Consider the following 14,023-nt stretch of genomic DNA (forward strand, 5'->3'; position numbering starts at 1 on the left):
TTTTTGCTACTGGACAGTTATTTCAACCAACAATGTGTTCTCACTTGAACATTACAGTAAATGAGTCCTATGTAAGAGACATTTTAACAAAAAAAACAAACAAAAACAAAACCTCTGTACATAACTTTACAAACATATTAACATATAAATAACAGAAAGCTTCCAAGCAGGAGAGCTTCCCCAGTAGTCTTTTTTTTCTTTTTTCTTCAGACGTTTTCTTTTTTTAACACTGGAAGGGAAGAGTCAGTACCTTTCCTCAAGCATCACAGGGATTGGTTTGTTTTTATATATATATATATATATATATATAAATCTCTCCTCTCTTTCTCTCTCTCTCTCCTTTTTGTCAGTGCCTCTGGCTTCAAGTGAGCAGTCCGTGCAAAGTGGGCAACTCCTCCTTAACCTTCTGGGAAGGTGCCCTGTGGGGCTAAGGCCTCAGCCAGCTGGTCATCGTTCTGGTCCAAGCTCTTGCTGAAAGACTCGCTTCTTCTCCCGACAGTGCTTCTTGTGGGCCGGCCAGTCTTTCTGCTGGCACTGCGAGCCGCAGTACCGAGAGACCTGGCACCGCCCACAGATGTTAAATTCACGTAACTGGAGAGAGGAGTACGGGACAAAAATCAGTATCCCTTTTCAGGGCCCCTAGAGAAAGAAAACCACCCCCCCCCCAAAAAAAAAGGCCAACCAAAAGGGTCCCAAGGTGGCCAGTCCCAGTGCAATCTTTGTAGGAACTAAAGCAGGCCTGGTCAGGATCTGAGTAGAACAGCCTGGGAACCCTACAAAATGCTGCCTTGATTTTCATTGTGGATAAAATATTATCCAGCCCCCACTGGTGCATTTCTCTTGTTTATGAACCTGAAGGTCTCATTATGAGTGTCTTCTTCTTCTTCTTCTTCTTCTTCTTCTTCTTCTGCACCCCCACCCAATCTTACACATTCTGAATTCAATGGGACTGAGTAAACACGTACAGGACTGCACTCTCAATTTCTTTCCCTCATGGTCTACAACAAGGATAGGGAGCTGTGTCGCTCGCCACCCCCACCTCCTGCATTGGCCAGGTTGAATGGGGCTGAGGGAGTTTCAAGCTGCAGTTCCCCACCCCTGGGTTTATAACTATGGCTTTGGAACATAGAATACTACCTTACACCAAATCAGACTAGTATGGCCCAGTTCAGTGTACTGCCTATGTTGCACAGAAGCAGTGCTCCAAAGTTTCGAGCAGTGGTCTTTCACAGCTCTAGCAAGAGACTGAACCTAGGACTCAAAACCGATGCTCTCCTGCTGAGTTCGAGAACGCTTCTATATCCACAGACCTATTTACATATTTTCCTCCACAAAGCATCCAAAACTGTCATCAGAGGAACAGATTCCCTTTGTACAGGTTATCTTTTCGGGTGACTTCTATCCATCCTTCTATACAACAAAGTTACTTCAGTGAGGTTTAAAACCAGAGCTGTTCATTCTGATCTTGTTTCCCCATGACCCTGTTCTAAGAAAAAGTGGGCTAGGAAAAGGGGGGTTTGGCCTATGGGCAACACTGACTTTTCCACTGAGAGGTAGGGTGAAGAGTTATCCAAATAGAATGGTAGCACAAAGTCAGTTGTACTTCACAGAACACCACTGAGAGAGATGTGTCTGAAGCTTGGAAGCCGCTGGCCAGGATAACTATTTAGGCTAAAAACAGTGCAGAGAAATTCCTTGCAGGGGGTACAAAGAACACACTAGCTGTGCCTAAGGACTTTTTGGTTTTTTAAAAAGAAGCAACCACACTGAAGAGGGTGAACTTGCAGCAGCCAGCCTAGAACAGGGACGGTCTTATCCATGACTTGCTTCTGGTTTTGAACGCACCTGTTTCTCAATCACTGTGCAGGGAGGGTAGTGACATTCATAGTATGTGCACGAACTCTCCTCTTCTTCCACAACATCCCCATTAGCGTTATAATAGCGCGTCACATTCAGCACCGGAAACTGTTCCTCTATGGGGTCTGTGGGAAGCTGCTGGATCGCCAGCCAGTATAAGCTTTGTTCCCTTCAAGAAAAAACAGCAAATTAAACATTTCCGCAGCAAGCTTGTGCTGCACCATTGCAACATGTTAAAACTCCATCCCTCTCAAAGCAGAGAGTTGACAGTAGCCACAATCACAACATACCTTTAAAGGACTCTGATACAGCCTTAAATGGTTATGTCTTCCCCTAAAGAATTATGAAAACTTTAGCTTGTTAAGGGTGCTGAAAGTTGTTGTAAGGCCCCTGTTCTCGCTAGCAGACATACAATTACCAGAGTAGTTTAACAACTGATTCCTCATTCAAGGGAACTCTTGAGCATTGTTGCTGTTTGAGTGGAATAAATAACCTAGGGTGGGAGACATATCCTCCCATCTAGGGCCAGGCCAGAGAGAACTTAGCACCACAGTTTCTTCAGATGCAAAGGAACACACATAAAAAATCATCAAGGGGCTATGCAAAGAAACACGTTCTGGAGTTGTTTGACTTCCAGCCCCTTTTGTCCCTCTTGCCTGTGACACTGTTATTGAGAGTTTACCTTTGTTTGCTAGAGATTTCTTCGGCTTTGGGCCTCCATCCCCATGGAACCAATCGCAGGTTGTCTAGACGATTGTCCACTGTCACTGCATTCAAATGCACGACTTGAAAGCCAGGGGCGATGCCCCCCCGATGCCTCTCCCTGAAAGAGAAGACGAGCCACCTGCAATTCCTGAAAGGAAGAACTCTGATGCTTCTAGTTGCTTGGACTCCTATAATACATCATGGGCTGCCCTTGAAGGCAGTATGGAAACTCCAACATGCTCAAAGAGCTACTATCAGGGTTCTAACCGGGGCAGGTCATTGGAGACAACACATCTCAATGGATGCAAAAGAGCTTAACAAGCTTACTTTGACTTCAAGGTGCTGAGTCTGAAAATTTAAAACCTTACACGGCTTAGGACCCAAGGCATAAAGGACACCCACCCCCCTGTCCAGTTCTTAAGATCTGCTGGTGACCTTCTGCAGGCATCCCTGCAGTTAAGAGATAAATTGGGTGGTGATCAGGGGAAATGCCTTAGAAATACACCTGGCATCTTCTAGGTAGCAGGCAAATTCTTTTTTCTTTTAAGTCACCCAAGCTGTTAAAGGGAAAGGATCATAGCTCAGCAGTAGAGTCTCTGGATGTAGGAACCCTGGCTTCAAGTTGTGGGTAGCCCTGTGGCACTTGGATGGGTTGGCACATTTTGCATGCAGAAGGTCCCATGTTCAACCTCCAAGATTTCCAAGTAGAACTAGGAATGTCCCCTGCCTGAAACCCAGGAAAGCTGCTGCTGCTGTCAGTCAGCATAGACAGTACAGAGCTAGATGGATCAACCTCCTATATGGCAGTTTTGTATGTTCAAATTATAGCGAGAAAAAGGGAGGGGGAAAAGATACTTTAACACACAACACAGCCCACTTTCCTTTTACATGGTGGCTCAGTTTGTACATCACAGTAAACCTTAGCTAATGATTTACTGTGAATGTATTTGTCTCCCCTCTGCTCATACTAGAAGAAAACAAACCATGATCTCTTGAGCTTAGAAGATGTGTCCAAAGTAGCGACTATGGTTTGTTTCACCTCCAACAAATCACAATCAGAAAGCTAAAAACAAACATTGGCTACACACTGTGGGTTGTCAGGAGAAAATCAAACCACAACCCCTTGGTTTGGACACAATGCTAAGCCAGGGATTGTGGTTTGTTTCTTCCCACCATGAATGGGGAGAGGTAATACAGACGCTATCTGCTCATGCACAGCAAACCACGGCTTATGGCTTACCCTGACACGTGAGAGTTGCCATTATAGTGCCCATCTCCAAAGACTATACATACACATGCCTTAGCAGTCTGGAAACCAGCAGCTATGTTACCCCCTGCACAATGATACCTACCACAGTAACTCATGCAGCAGGCGTCCGAACCCTCTTCCTCGGTTTTTGTCAAATGCAAAGGCAAATATTCTAGCACCATTTCCATCTGCGTCGACCTCCATCCGAGCCTGGCCAAAGACAGAGAACACATCTCTTCGTGCATTTTGTTTAAAATATTTGTACGCTCATCTAAACATCATAGCAGCTTCAAATATGAAACAAAGTAAAATGTAAGTAAAACTATTAATAGACAAACGTAATGGTCATTAAAACAGAAAACTGCAAACCAAGTAACAGAAATGTTAATAAAAAAAGAAATAGCAAAATATTAAACACTTGGGTTAATAAAAGTTTTCTCTTGTCACATAAAAGATATTAAATGATGGTGCTATGCATATTATGACTAGGGAAAATGTTTCAGAAAAAGGGTGCCACCAGACGAGGGACTCTGTTCCCAGTCAACACTCTCCTAACATCTGAAGGCAGAGGCACTCTGAGTAGAGCCTCTAAAGTTCAAAATCAGTCAGGTCTATATCAGATGAGAGAAAGTGGGTCAATAATGGACATGGGAAATGTCAGATGAGATGCAAACTCTGCCTCAGGAACCCAGTTTATGTGCTTGAGTTAACAGACTCTATATAAGATCAGCGCCTTCTTGTTCAGTGAGCCTGAGGATATATATAAACCATGATGAGTCTCTAATTTCCCCCCAAACACCTCAAAAGCCTGTGCAGAACCTGTTGATATCAGGTAAATGAATGGGTGAAAGTGTAATGTCAGTGTATTTCAAATCTGCCCCTTTTCCAAGAGCAATACATTTTCTATGAAGCTCCCCAAACTCCAATCTAAAAATACATGAAGCCTATATACAGGTGAAACTCGAAAAATTAGAATAGCTTTTCCATGATAATTTCAGTAATTCAACTTAAAAGGTGAAACTAATATATGAGATAAACTCATGACATGCAAAGCAAGATATGTCAAGCCTTCATTTGTTACAATTGTGACATGGCGTACAGCTGATGAAAACCCCAAATTAACAATCTCGTAAATTAGAATAGTAAATGAAATCAACAAAACAAGGATTGCAAATAGAGCAACATTGGATGTCTGAGAAGTAGAAGCATGCATATGTACTCAGTACTTGGTTTGGGCCCCTTCTGCATCAATTACTGCCTCAATGCGGCGTGGCATGGATGCGATCAGCCTGTGGCACTGCTGAGGTGTTATGGAAGACCAGGATGCTTCAATAGCAGCCTTCAGCTCTTCTGCATTGCTCGGTCTCATGTCTCTCATCTTTCTCTTGGCAATGTCCCATAGATTCTCTATGGGGTTCAGGTCAGGCGAGTTTGCTGGCCAATCAAGCAAAGTAATCCCATGGGCACTGAACCAGGTTTTGGTACTTTTGGCAGTGTGGGCAGGTGCCAAGTCCTGCTGGAAAATGAAGTCAGCATCCCCATAAAGCTTGTCTGCAGAAGGAAGCATGAAGTGCTCCAAAATCTCCTGGTAGACGGCTGTGTTGACCCTGGACTTAATGAAGCACAGTGGACCAACATCAGCTGATGGCATGGCTCCCCAAATCAACACTTCACACTGGACTTCAAGCATCTGGCATTGTGTGCCTCCCCATTCTTCCTCCAGACTCTGGGTCCTTGGTTTCCAAATGAGATGCAAAAGTTGCTCTCATCAGAAAAGAGGACTTGGGACCAGTGAGCTACAAACTAGTTCTTTTTTTTTTTTTATAGCCCAGGTAAGACGCTTCTGACGTTGTTTCTTGTTCAGGAGCGGCTTGACAAGAGGAATACGACATTTGAAGCCCATCTCCAGGATCCGTCTGTGTGTGGTGGCTCTTGATGCACTAACTCCAGCCTCAGTGCCTCAGTCCACTCCTTGTGAAAGTCCCCAACACGTTTGAATGGTCTTTTCCTGACAATCCTCTCCAGGCTGTGGTCATTCCTGCTTCTTGTGCACCTTTTTCTTCCACACTTTCCCCTTCCGCATAACTTTCCATTAATGTGCTTCGATACAGCACTTTGGGAACAGACTGATTGTGCTTCCTACTGAACCAGACTGAGAGACCATTTAAAGGCTCAGGAACCCATTGCAGATGTTATGGATTGAATAGCTACTGCACCTTTTCACAATATTCTAATTTTCTAAGATTGTTAATTTGGGGTTTTCATCAGCTGTATCATCACGATTATAAAAAATAAAGGCTTGACATATCTTGCTTTGCTTGTCATGAGTCAATATCATACATTAGTTTCACTTTTTAAGTTGAATTACTGAAATAAATGAACTTTTCCACGATATTCTAATATTTCGAGTTTCACCTGTAAAAGAAAATGCATTCTAAAGTAAAGCTACTCCTGATTCTGCAAGTGAAGGACAACTTGCCTAGTTATCCTACTTCAGAGAACAGTTTGAGTCTTTGGAGAACTTGGTACTTTTCATACAAGTCCTCAAGTCCAAACCCAGATGTCTGGATCAGGCCAAGTCCTTTTATGACCCACATGCTGTTTCAAGGGGAAATGCCTCCTCTTTTCTCTCTGCCAACTTATTCAGATAGTCATTACTGTATATGAGACCACTGGCTTTCATGAGTTTCCTTAAAGCAGGTTCCTTAGACAGTCAACCCTTCCTGTTTTTGATCTACCCTAATTACTGACCAAGTCAGGTCAGGGTTCATATGGAGAGCCACAGGTTCCCCATCCCTAATCAAGAGGAATAATAGCTGACATGTGGTCCTCCCAATGCTCTTCCGACCATTGGATATGCTGACTGGACCTGATGGGAGTTTGAATTCAACACTTGGAATGTGGAAATAAGGTAGATAACATGGTTCTTACCTCAAAAGAGTAACTCTCCACAAGTGGAATGTCTTGCTCATCAATCAGTGTGTACTTTGTCTAGAATAAAAAAGGAAGGATAATTACTTTATATTGTGGATACTTTTCCAATCCCTAGCAAGGCAGTCTTCGTTCATTTCAGCACAACAACACTTTAAGCTATTCCAGTGCACATCTTACACTGAAAAGAGACGTTTTACACCTTAAATAGGTCATTCATCTGACCGCGCATACGTCACAGACTTGTCTAAACCAGGGGAAAGCTGCTCCAGGGTTAGCCTTGAGCATTTTGGGATCTCTACCTACCATTGTGTCCACAAGCCTTCTAGGAAGTCCAAATGCCAGAAAGGAGTGTACTGCCTTTCTCTTGCCTTTGGAAGTAGGAGAGGAGAGGAAGAAAGAACTGTAAAATGTAAGTTCTTGCTCAGAGACCAAAATCTGCAACTGAGAGGGGCAGCTCTGGCCCAATATAATTATACCACACAAATCAGTTAGTCTTTAAAGAGCAGTTTTGTGTTTCAGTTTTTGCTGTAACAGATTAACATACAAAACTTAACCCAAACAACCTGTAAAGCAAGACACTGCACCAAGTACAGTGGTCCCTCACAAGACGAAAAGAATCCGTTCCGCGAGTCTCTTCGTCTTGCGGTTTTTTCGTCTTGCGAAGCAAGCCCATTAGCGGATTAGCAGTATTAGCGGTTTAGCGGCTATTAATGGATTAGCTGCTAAAAGGCTATTAGCGCCTTAGTGGATCAGCTGATAAGCGGCTTAGATCAGCTGTTAAGCGGCTTAGCATCAGCTGTTAAGCGGCTTAGCGAACAGCTGTTAAGCGGCTTAGGGGCTGGGGGAAAAGGGGGGGAAGGGGAAAAACCCGCAGAACTCGCAAGACATTTTCGTCTTGCGAAGCAAGCCCATAGCAAATTCGTTTTGCGAAGCACCTCCAAAACGGAAAACCCTTTCATCTAGCGGGTTTTCCGTCTTGCGAGGCATTCGTCTTGCGGGGCACCACTGTATTGGTACACATCCTTTGTGGTCCATGTTGATTATTCCAAAAAACAAAAACAGAAAAGCACAACAACAAAAGTTACAGCAAGTATGTATAAAGAGAAATGTATCAAATCTGCACAAGAAAGTAGGAAGCTACTTAGGATCAGGTCAGACTACAAATCCGTCAGTATCACCTAGTCTAACCAGTAGGCACACTCCAAAGCAGAAAGAAGCCTCTCAGATTACTTGCTATGTAACCCTTTGAAACTGCAGCTGCCACCCATGTGCTCTGCCAGTGAGCTATGGACCCCTTTATAGCCTGAATACGAAGGATATAAAAAGAAATAAATCTCCCCATTTGAGGTCCACCAATGGGAAGTGCTCCACAGAACAGCTCATAACCCCTCTACAGGGAGAGATGCAAAGAGAGAGTAAAACAGAGAAAAGGGACCTAAACGAAAACCAGCCTCCCGCATCCTTCTACCAATAATAATAATAATAATGGGATCATGGAACCCCAATGAACCCAGTGACGTCACAGAGGGGTCCTGTGTGACGTAACGGAGCAAGTCATACGCGCAAGGGGGCGGTGATGTGATAGAAGAAGGGGCGCGGATCTCCCAACATAGAACACGCGCGGGCACGGAAACACACGCACACCGCATACAGACGCGCAAATCCTATTTCTCCCACTCCGCGCCCCACGCGCACCTTGCCGGCCACCCGGCCGAGCCGCACGATGCCCAACTTGAAGTCGGTCATGGCCTTGGCCTGGCAGGGAGCGGAGAGGAAGCGGGAAAGGGGAAAGCGGGAGGAGGAGGAGGAGGAAGAGGCGCAGGCCGGAGGGAGACCCCGATGCCACGCGCCGCCGCCTCGCGCAGGAGGATGGGAAGCGGGGGGCGGGGCAGCGCGCGCCGCCACCGCTGATGCTGCCCCTCTCTTCTGCCGCCGCCACCAACTCCTCCCCCCTCCCCCTCCCCCTCCAACCTGAAGCCGCGGCCCGCCAATCAGCGTGCTAGCCGCGGCGACGCGTCATTGATAGCCGCCCGAGGGCCGCCCGGCGCGACCGAGACGCCGCATCACGTGTCCGCCGGCGACGGCCGATGACGCACATCGCGCTCGCGGGAATTCTCTCTCGCTCCCGTCCGACGAATGGGCACGGCTGAGCACGCGATGAGAACCTCCCTCCTCCGCCCTTTAAAGGGCACGTCCCATATATATGTATTAAAAGAGAGAGAGAGCATGATGTGCGTGGTGGGGTATCCCATATTAGTGCACTTATAGTATATTTTAGCTTTGTCTGTTTATATAAATCCTGTACATATTACTCCGTGTCTATAAAAAATAAAATTTACGCCATATAAAGTACCTTAGTGTGCACCGATAAAATATATTGTGACATTGTTATAATAATTTTATACATATATTATGGACCACACTCCACAGAAAGCTAGTCCCTGTCCTTCAAAATTAAGAAATGCACACCCAGTCCCTCTCACTACCAAGGAAATGTAATAAGCGAATAGAAAGTGAACCTACCCAGTTGATGCTGACAAAAAACTCCACATGCACACTGTATAAAATAATATGTTTCACCACCCCTCCCCTCCTTTTCTTTCCCATTTAACTCTAACCAATTTTAAATCTACCACTATGCTGAAGTTACCTTTCAGCCTTTCCTTGTCATCCTTTGGAATACAAATCTCTACACTTCGTGTGTTAAAGAGAATCCTGAACGAGTGCTTTGAGAATAAGGCTGACTTTCATTCACTCTTTCTGCTCAGTTGTGATAGCACCCAATGATATGTAAATGTAATGCACTAAGGTACCCGTTTAACCTTATTTGTTAGAATAGTTCTCGCATCTTCGTTTTCTTAAAAGTGCAACCTAGCCAGCACTTCACTCTGAAGTTTCAGAAACAAAGTTTGTTCTGGAATCTGTGTGGTTTCTCATTTAGAATCTATTTTGCATTTAGCCTAGCAGTTTGAAAGCACGTCAAAGTGCAAGTAGATAAATAGGTGTCCAGCGTGTCAGGATCTCTGCTCGGCCAAGCTGATAAAGCTCATCCTCCTCCAGCTGAGCCTTCAGAATCGCCTCCTGACAATAATAACGACCTGAGCCTTTGATGAGGCCTCAGGCACATTCCCATCCAGCAGAGAATCCAGGAAGGTAAGGCCAGGAAGGTAAATGGCATTTCCATGCGCTGCTCTGGTTTCGCAAGAAGCAGCTTAGTCATGCTGGCCACATGACCCGGAAAAACTGCCTGCGGACAAATGTCAGCTCCCTTGGCCAGTAAAGTGAGATGAGCACCGCAACCCCAGAGTCGTTCACAACTGGACTTAACTGTCAGGGGTCCTTTACCTTTACTTTTTTAAAGTTGCAGTCTATGCTTCCTCGGAAGCAAATTTCAATGAAACAGTAGAGCATATGCAAGAAGTAAATGTGAGATATACATTAAGTAGAAAATATGCATCTACTGCCAAGTGAGAAGCTCCTGTCAGTGTTTGTAAAAAAAAAAGAAAGGGTTCTGACCTCCCTTTGTTGCCTCAGCCTGGTCCTCGGACCCTTGTTGGCATAAAAGAGTCCACGAGAAAAGTATCCTTGCAGAGTTTTATTCTTAAAAGTCTTTGTGCAAAAGCGACTGACCAACTATACACATCAACACTACCAGCTCAGCTCAGCTCAGCTCAGCTTAGAAGATGCAGAAGATCCATGTTTATTGCGCAACAGGTTCAAGGCGAGATTGAACCCCGAGGATGGGGTGACATGAACTTTTAAAACTTCCCTCCATTTCCCATGATACAGTGGAGAAGCATCATCAATACATCATGGTTACATCATGAATACATTAAGAAAGGGTTGGGTTACACAGGATTAACATATGGAAAAGGGAGGGGGGAATATGCAGAGTTGGGGATATGCACAGATAAGTACATCCTGAGTACCGGTGATGAGGGAACAATAGAGTCCAGGTTTGCAAAGTCTGTCACCTGGCACTGCCTGGAGGAAAGGCTTGGCAGGGTGATTTGACAGGATTAGGGTCTTCCTGAGTGTACGTGACATCTCGCTTGGGGAATTATGGAGGACACCGGAGGAGTCTTGAAGACGTAGAGAAATTGAGCAGATTGGCACCGAAAGTGAGAGAATCGGTGCTACAGTTGATTTCCTATGATTTTTAATGTATTTTTGTCCATTTAGGTAGTGACAGTCGAATTTGGAAATAACTAGATACATTGTAGCAAGATTTGACAGGTTTACAAGTTTACGAGTTTCGATTCCATTGTTCTCCCAGCGGGGAGCCGTCAGCAGCTTGTCAAAGGTTAAACGAGGCGTGCAACAGCTGGAGCTGAGCTAGCTCTGCAAGGCGAATGCATTGTTCTGATTGGGTAGAACGCTCCAGTACGCAGATAGGCGAGTTCATTCATAAGATACAAAATACAACTTTGTACGGTCTACCAATGGAAACAATTGAGCGGGAGGGGGGATAAGACGCTCAGGCTTATTTCGCCCGGTCTATTCATGATAACGAACTGGCATAGGAAGGGGAAAAGGCACTTTATTCATGAGGCTTGGGGTTGAGTGTGGTGCTTGTGTAACGGTGAGGGGACTGGGGTTCCTGTGGGGTCGTGTGCCCCTTGAGGTCATCGCCTTGAACCCTCTGGTGACCGGCGGAAAGGGGTGGAGAAGACATGCCCCCCCCTTTCCGTATCATTGTACAGATCAGCACATTTTAAAAGTCTTAACTGTGGATTACACATTCTAAGAAAGCTAATGTTTGGCAGAACTGTAATACTGCTTACATTTACCTTTTATTTAGTTAGTTGTGCTGAATTTATATTGTAAATAGCACGCCTTATCTGCATAAAATAAAATATATACATTTAAATAATCAATAAGAAGCCAGAAGTTGAAAACAAATAGACATAAAAGAACCAAAACATTAATAAAATGAGCAGTTAAAATATGCATACAGTGGTACCTCGGTTTACGAACTTAATCCGTTGTGGAAGTCCATTCTTAAACCGAAACCGTTATTAAACCGAGGCGCGCTTTCCCTAATGAGGCCTCCCGCCGCCGGTGTCCTTCCACCATTCGGATTCCGTTCTTAGACCGAGGTAAAATTCGCAAACTGGGAGACTACTTCCGCTTTTGCGGAGTCCGTAAACTGAATCGTTATTAAACAGGACTGTTCTTAAACCAAGGTACCACTGTATTTAAGAAACACATATTGAATACATTGAGGCTTGCATTGCAGGGGGTTGGACTAGATGACACTCTGGGTCTCTTCCAACCAAAATGGAAAACTGCACAGGCTCCGTGTATTTGAAGAAAGAGCAAAGCTTGATGGCAGAACACCTGCTTTGCATGCAAAAAGTCCCAAGTGTTATGTATCCAGACTGGCTGCAGTTCTCACTCTGGGCCACCAGTATGCAAATGAAGGATTGAGAGTTGCTTTCACCAATTGGGTAGTTAGTTGCAATTCGTTACTGTTACAAGTTATTGAGCATTATACAGTGGTGCCCTGCAAGACAAATGCCTCGCAAGACGGAAAACCCGCAAGACGAAAGGGTTTTCCGTTTTCAGAGGCGCTTCGCAAGACGAATTTCCCTATGGGCTTGCTTCGCAAGGCGAAAATGACGAAAATTTTTGAGGTTTTTTTCCGCTCCCCAACCCCTTTTTCTAAAGCGCTAAGCTGCTAATAGCCTTTTAGCAGCTAATCCGCTAATCCCTTAAGCCTTTAATAGCCGTTAATAGCCCTTAAACTGCCAATAGCGCTAATAGCGCTAATCCGCTAATGGGCTTGCTTCGCAAGACGAAAAAACCGCAAGACGAAAAGACTCGCGGAACGGATTCTTTTCGTCTTGCGAGGCACCACTGTATAAGGCAACCAGCTTCACTGTTGTTCAGAGAGACTTAGAGCAGTGCTAACTGCTGTAATAAAGAGCTGTTGCTTAAAAGAGCTGTGTCTGTCGCCCATCTTTCCCACTATACAACACTGGCGATGAAGGTGGGATCGGGATGAAACAAGACACAGCCAGAGCTGAACTACTAAGCTGAGAACTCAAGAGCTGAGATATCGCTGAGGCTAGCATCCTGTCCTTCACCATTCAGTCAGCGTCAAGGAATCATGGCGTTGCTACTGCCTCTACCCTCATATTCTCCAGCAACTGAGTCCTGGCAGTCTTATCTTGCCCATTTCGAATGCTACCTCAAGGCAAATGCTTTCACAGACCTGACAGACAATCGAAAGAGAGCTCTCTTCCTCACTGTCTGTGGTTCAGATGTTTTTGAGACGGCTCGGGCCCTCGTCGCACCACTTGCTGTGCAATCTGTGCTTTGGGATACATTGATTGAGAAACTCAAGGGGCACTACGCACCAAAAATCTCAAGAATCGCTGTTCGCCACGTTTTCCATCACCGGATACAACTGGAGGGGGAGACAATCAGCGAATTCCTGGCGGCCCTCAGGAAGGCTGCATACCACTGTGAATTCCGGGACTTGGACGATGCCTTGCTTGATCGAATCGTGTTCGGTGTGAGGGACGAAAAGCTACAGTGCCAAATCTGACCTCACTTTCAAACAAGCCATCGAGGAAGCCCAGGCCATGGAGGCAGCAAAACATTCAACAGCAGAGATGTGCAAGGCCTACAGCCCTACGATTCCAAAGAAACCGACTACGGTTTACCATGAGGAGATCAGCAAATCCGAGAGTTGTTCAGATAACGAGGATGACGTCTGTCGCATCAAACAGGAACGTGGAATAGTCAAGCAGCGAACAACAAACCAATCAGACTGTGCGGGTTGTGGTGGCAATCACCCCCGGTCCAAATGCCGTTTCAAGGACGCCATCTGTCGGCATTGTTCCTGTAAGGGACATATTGCAAGGGTTTGTTGCTCGTCTACACCAGCAGACACACTATTGGCATCGGGAAACAAAAAGTAATTGACAAGGTCTGCCAACGAGGACTGCCACTCCATCACCAACTGTGGCTGTTTGGCTGAGCAGACTGTTGGCTGGGCTGACAGGTCTGACCACTGGAAAATTTATGTAACTGTGACAATTGAGGGCAAACCATGCGACATGGAAGTCGACACGGGCTCTGCCATGTCTATCGTATCCTGGAGTACCATCAAAAGATTGATTCCCAAGGTATCCAAGAGACAACTTGAGTCCCACCACTTACATTTGAGAGACTACCAAGGAAACAGCATTCCGGTTGTAGGTGTGGGTAAGTTCAAAATAGCTTTCAAGGGTTTTTGGGGGATGCTTTAGCTAGTTGTGGTCAATGGGA

The 14,023-nt window shown here is 45.3% G+C and overlaps 1 protein-coding gene across 1 annotated transcript; it reads right to left on the minus strand.

Annotated features, from left to right (window-relative positions):
- Nucleotides 1-324: 324 nt before the first annotated feature.
- LOC310668854 (zinc finger MYND domain-containing protein 19-like) lies at nucleotides 325-8,818 on the minus strand. The gene is made up of 6 exons (XM_083422208.1): nucleotides 8,441-8,818; nucleotides 6,743-6,802; nucleotides 3,915-4,021; nucleotides 2,540-2,680; nucleotides 1,846-2,026; nucleotides 325-591 (listed from the first exon to the last, which is right to left on the minus strand). The coding sequence occupies exons 1-6, from the start codon at nucleotides 8,489-8,491 to the stop codon at nucleotides 448-450; spliced, it is 684 nt and encodes a 227-aa protein (XP_083278334.1). The 5' UTR covers nucleotides 8,492-8,818; the 3' UTR covers nucleotides 325-447.
- Nucleotides 8,819-14,023: the final 5,205 nt, after the last annotated feature.

This window comes from Podarcis tiliguerta, assembly GCF_965153285.1.
Source record: "Podarcis tiliguerta genome assembly, chromosome: W".
Lineage (NCBI taxonomy): Eukaryota > Metazoa > Chordata > Lepidosauria > Squamata > Lacertidae > Podarcis > Podarcis tiliguerta.

Bases quoted from the DNA above. Each gene is read 5' to 3' on its own strand.
- LOC310668854 (XM_083422208.1), bottom strand. From the start codon at position 8,491: ATGACCGACTTCAAGTTGGGCATCGTGCGGCTCGGCCGGGTGGCCGGC. The intron at 6,803-8,440 runs GTGCGCGTGGGG...TTTTTATTCTAG, and splicing joins TCGGCCGGGTGGCCGGCAAG to ACAAAGTACACACTGATTGA. The intron at 2,681-3,914 runs GTAGGTATCATT...CTTCTCTTTCAG, and splicing joins CTGCTGCATGAGTTACTGTG to GGAGAGGCATCGGGGGGGCA.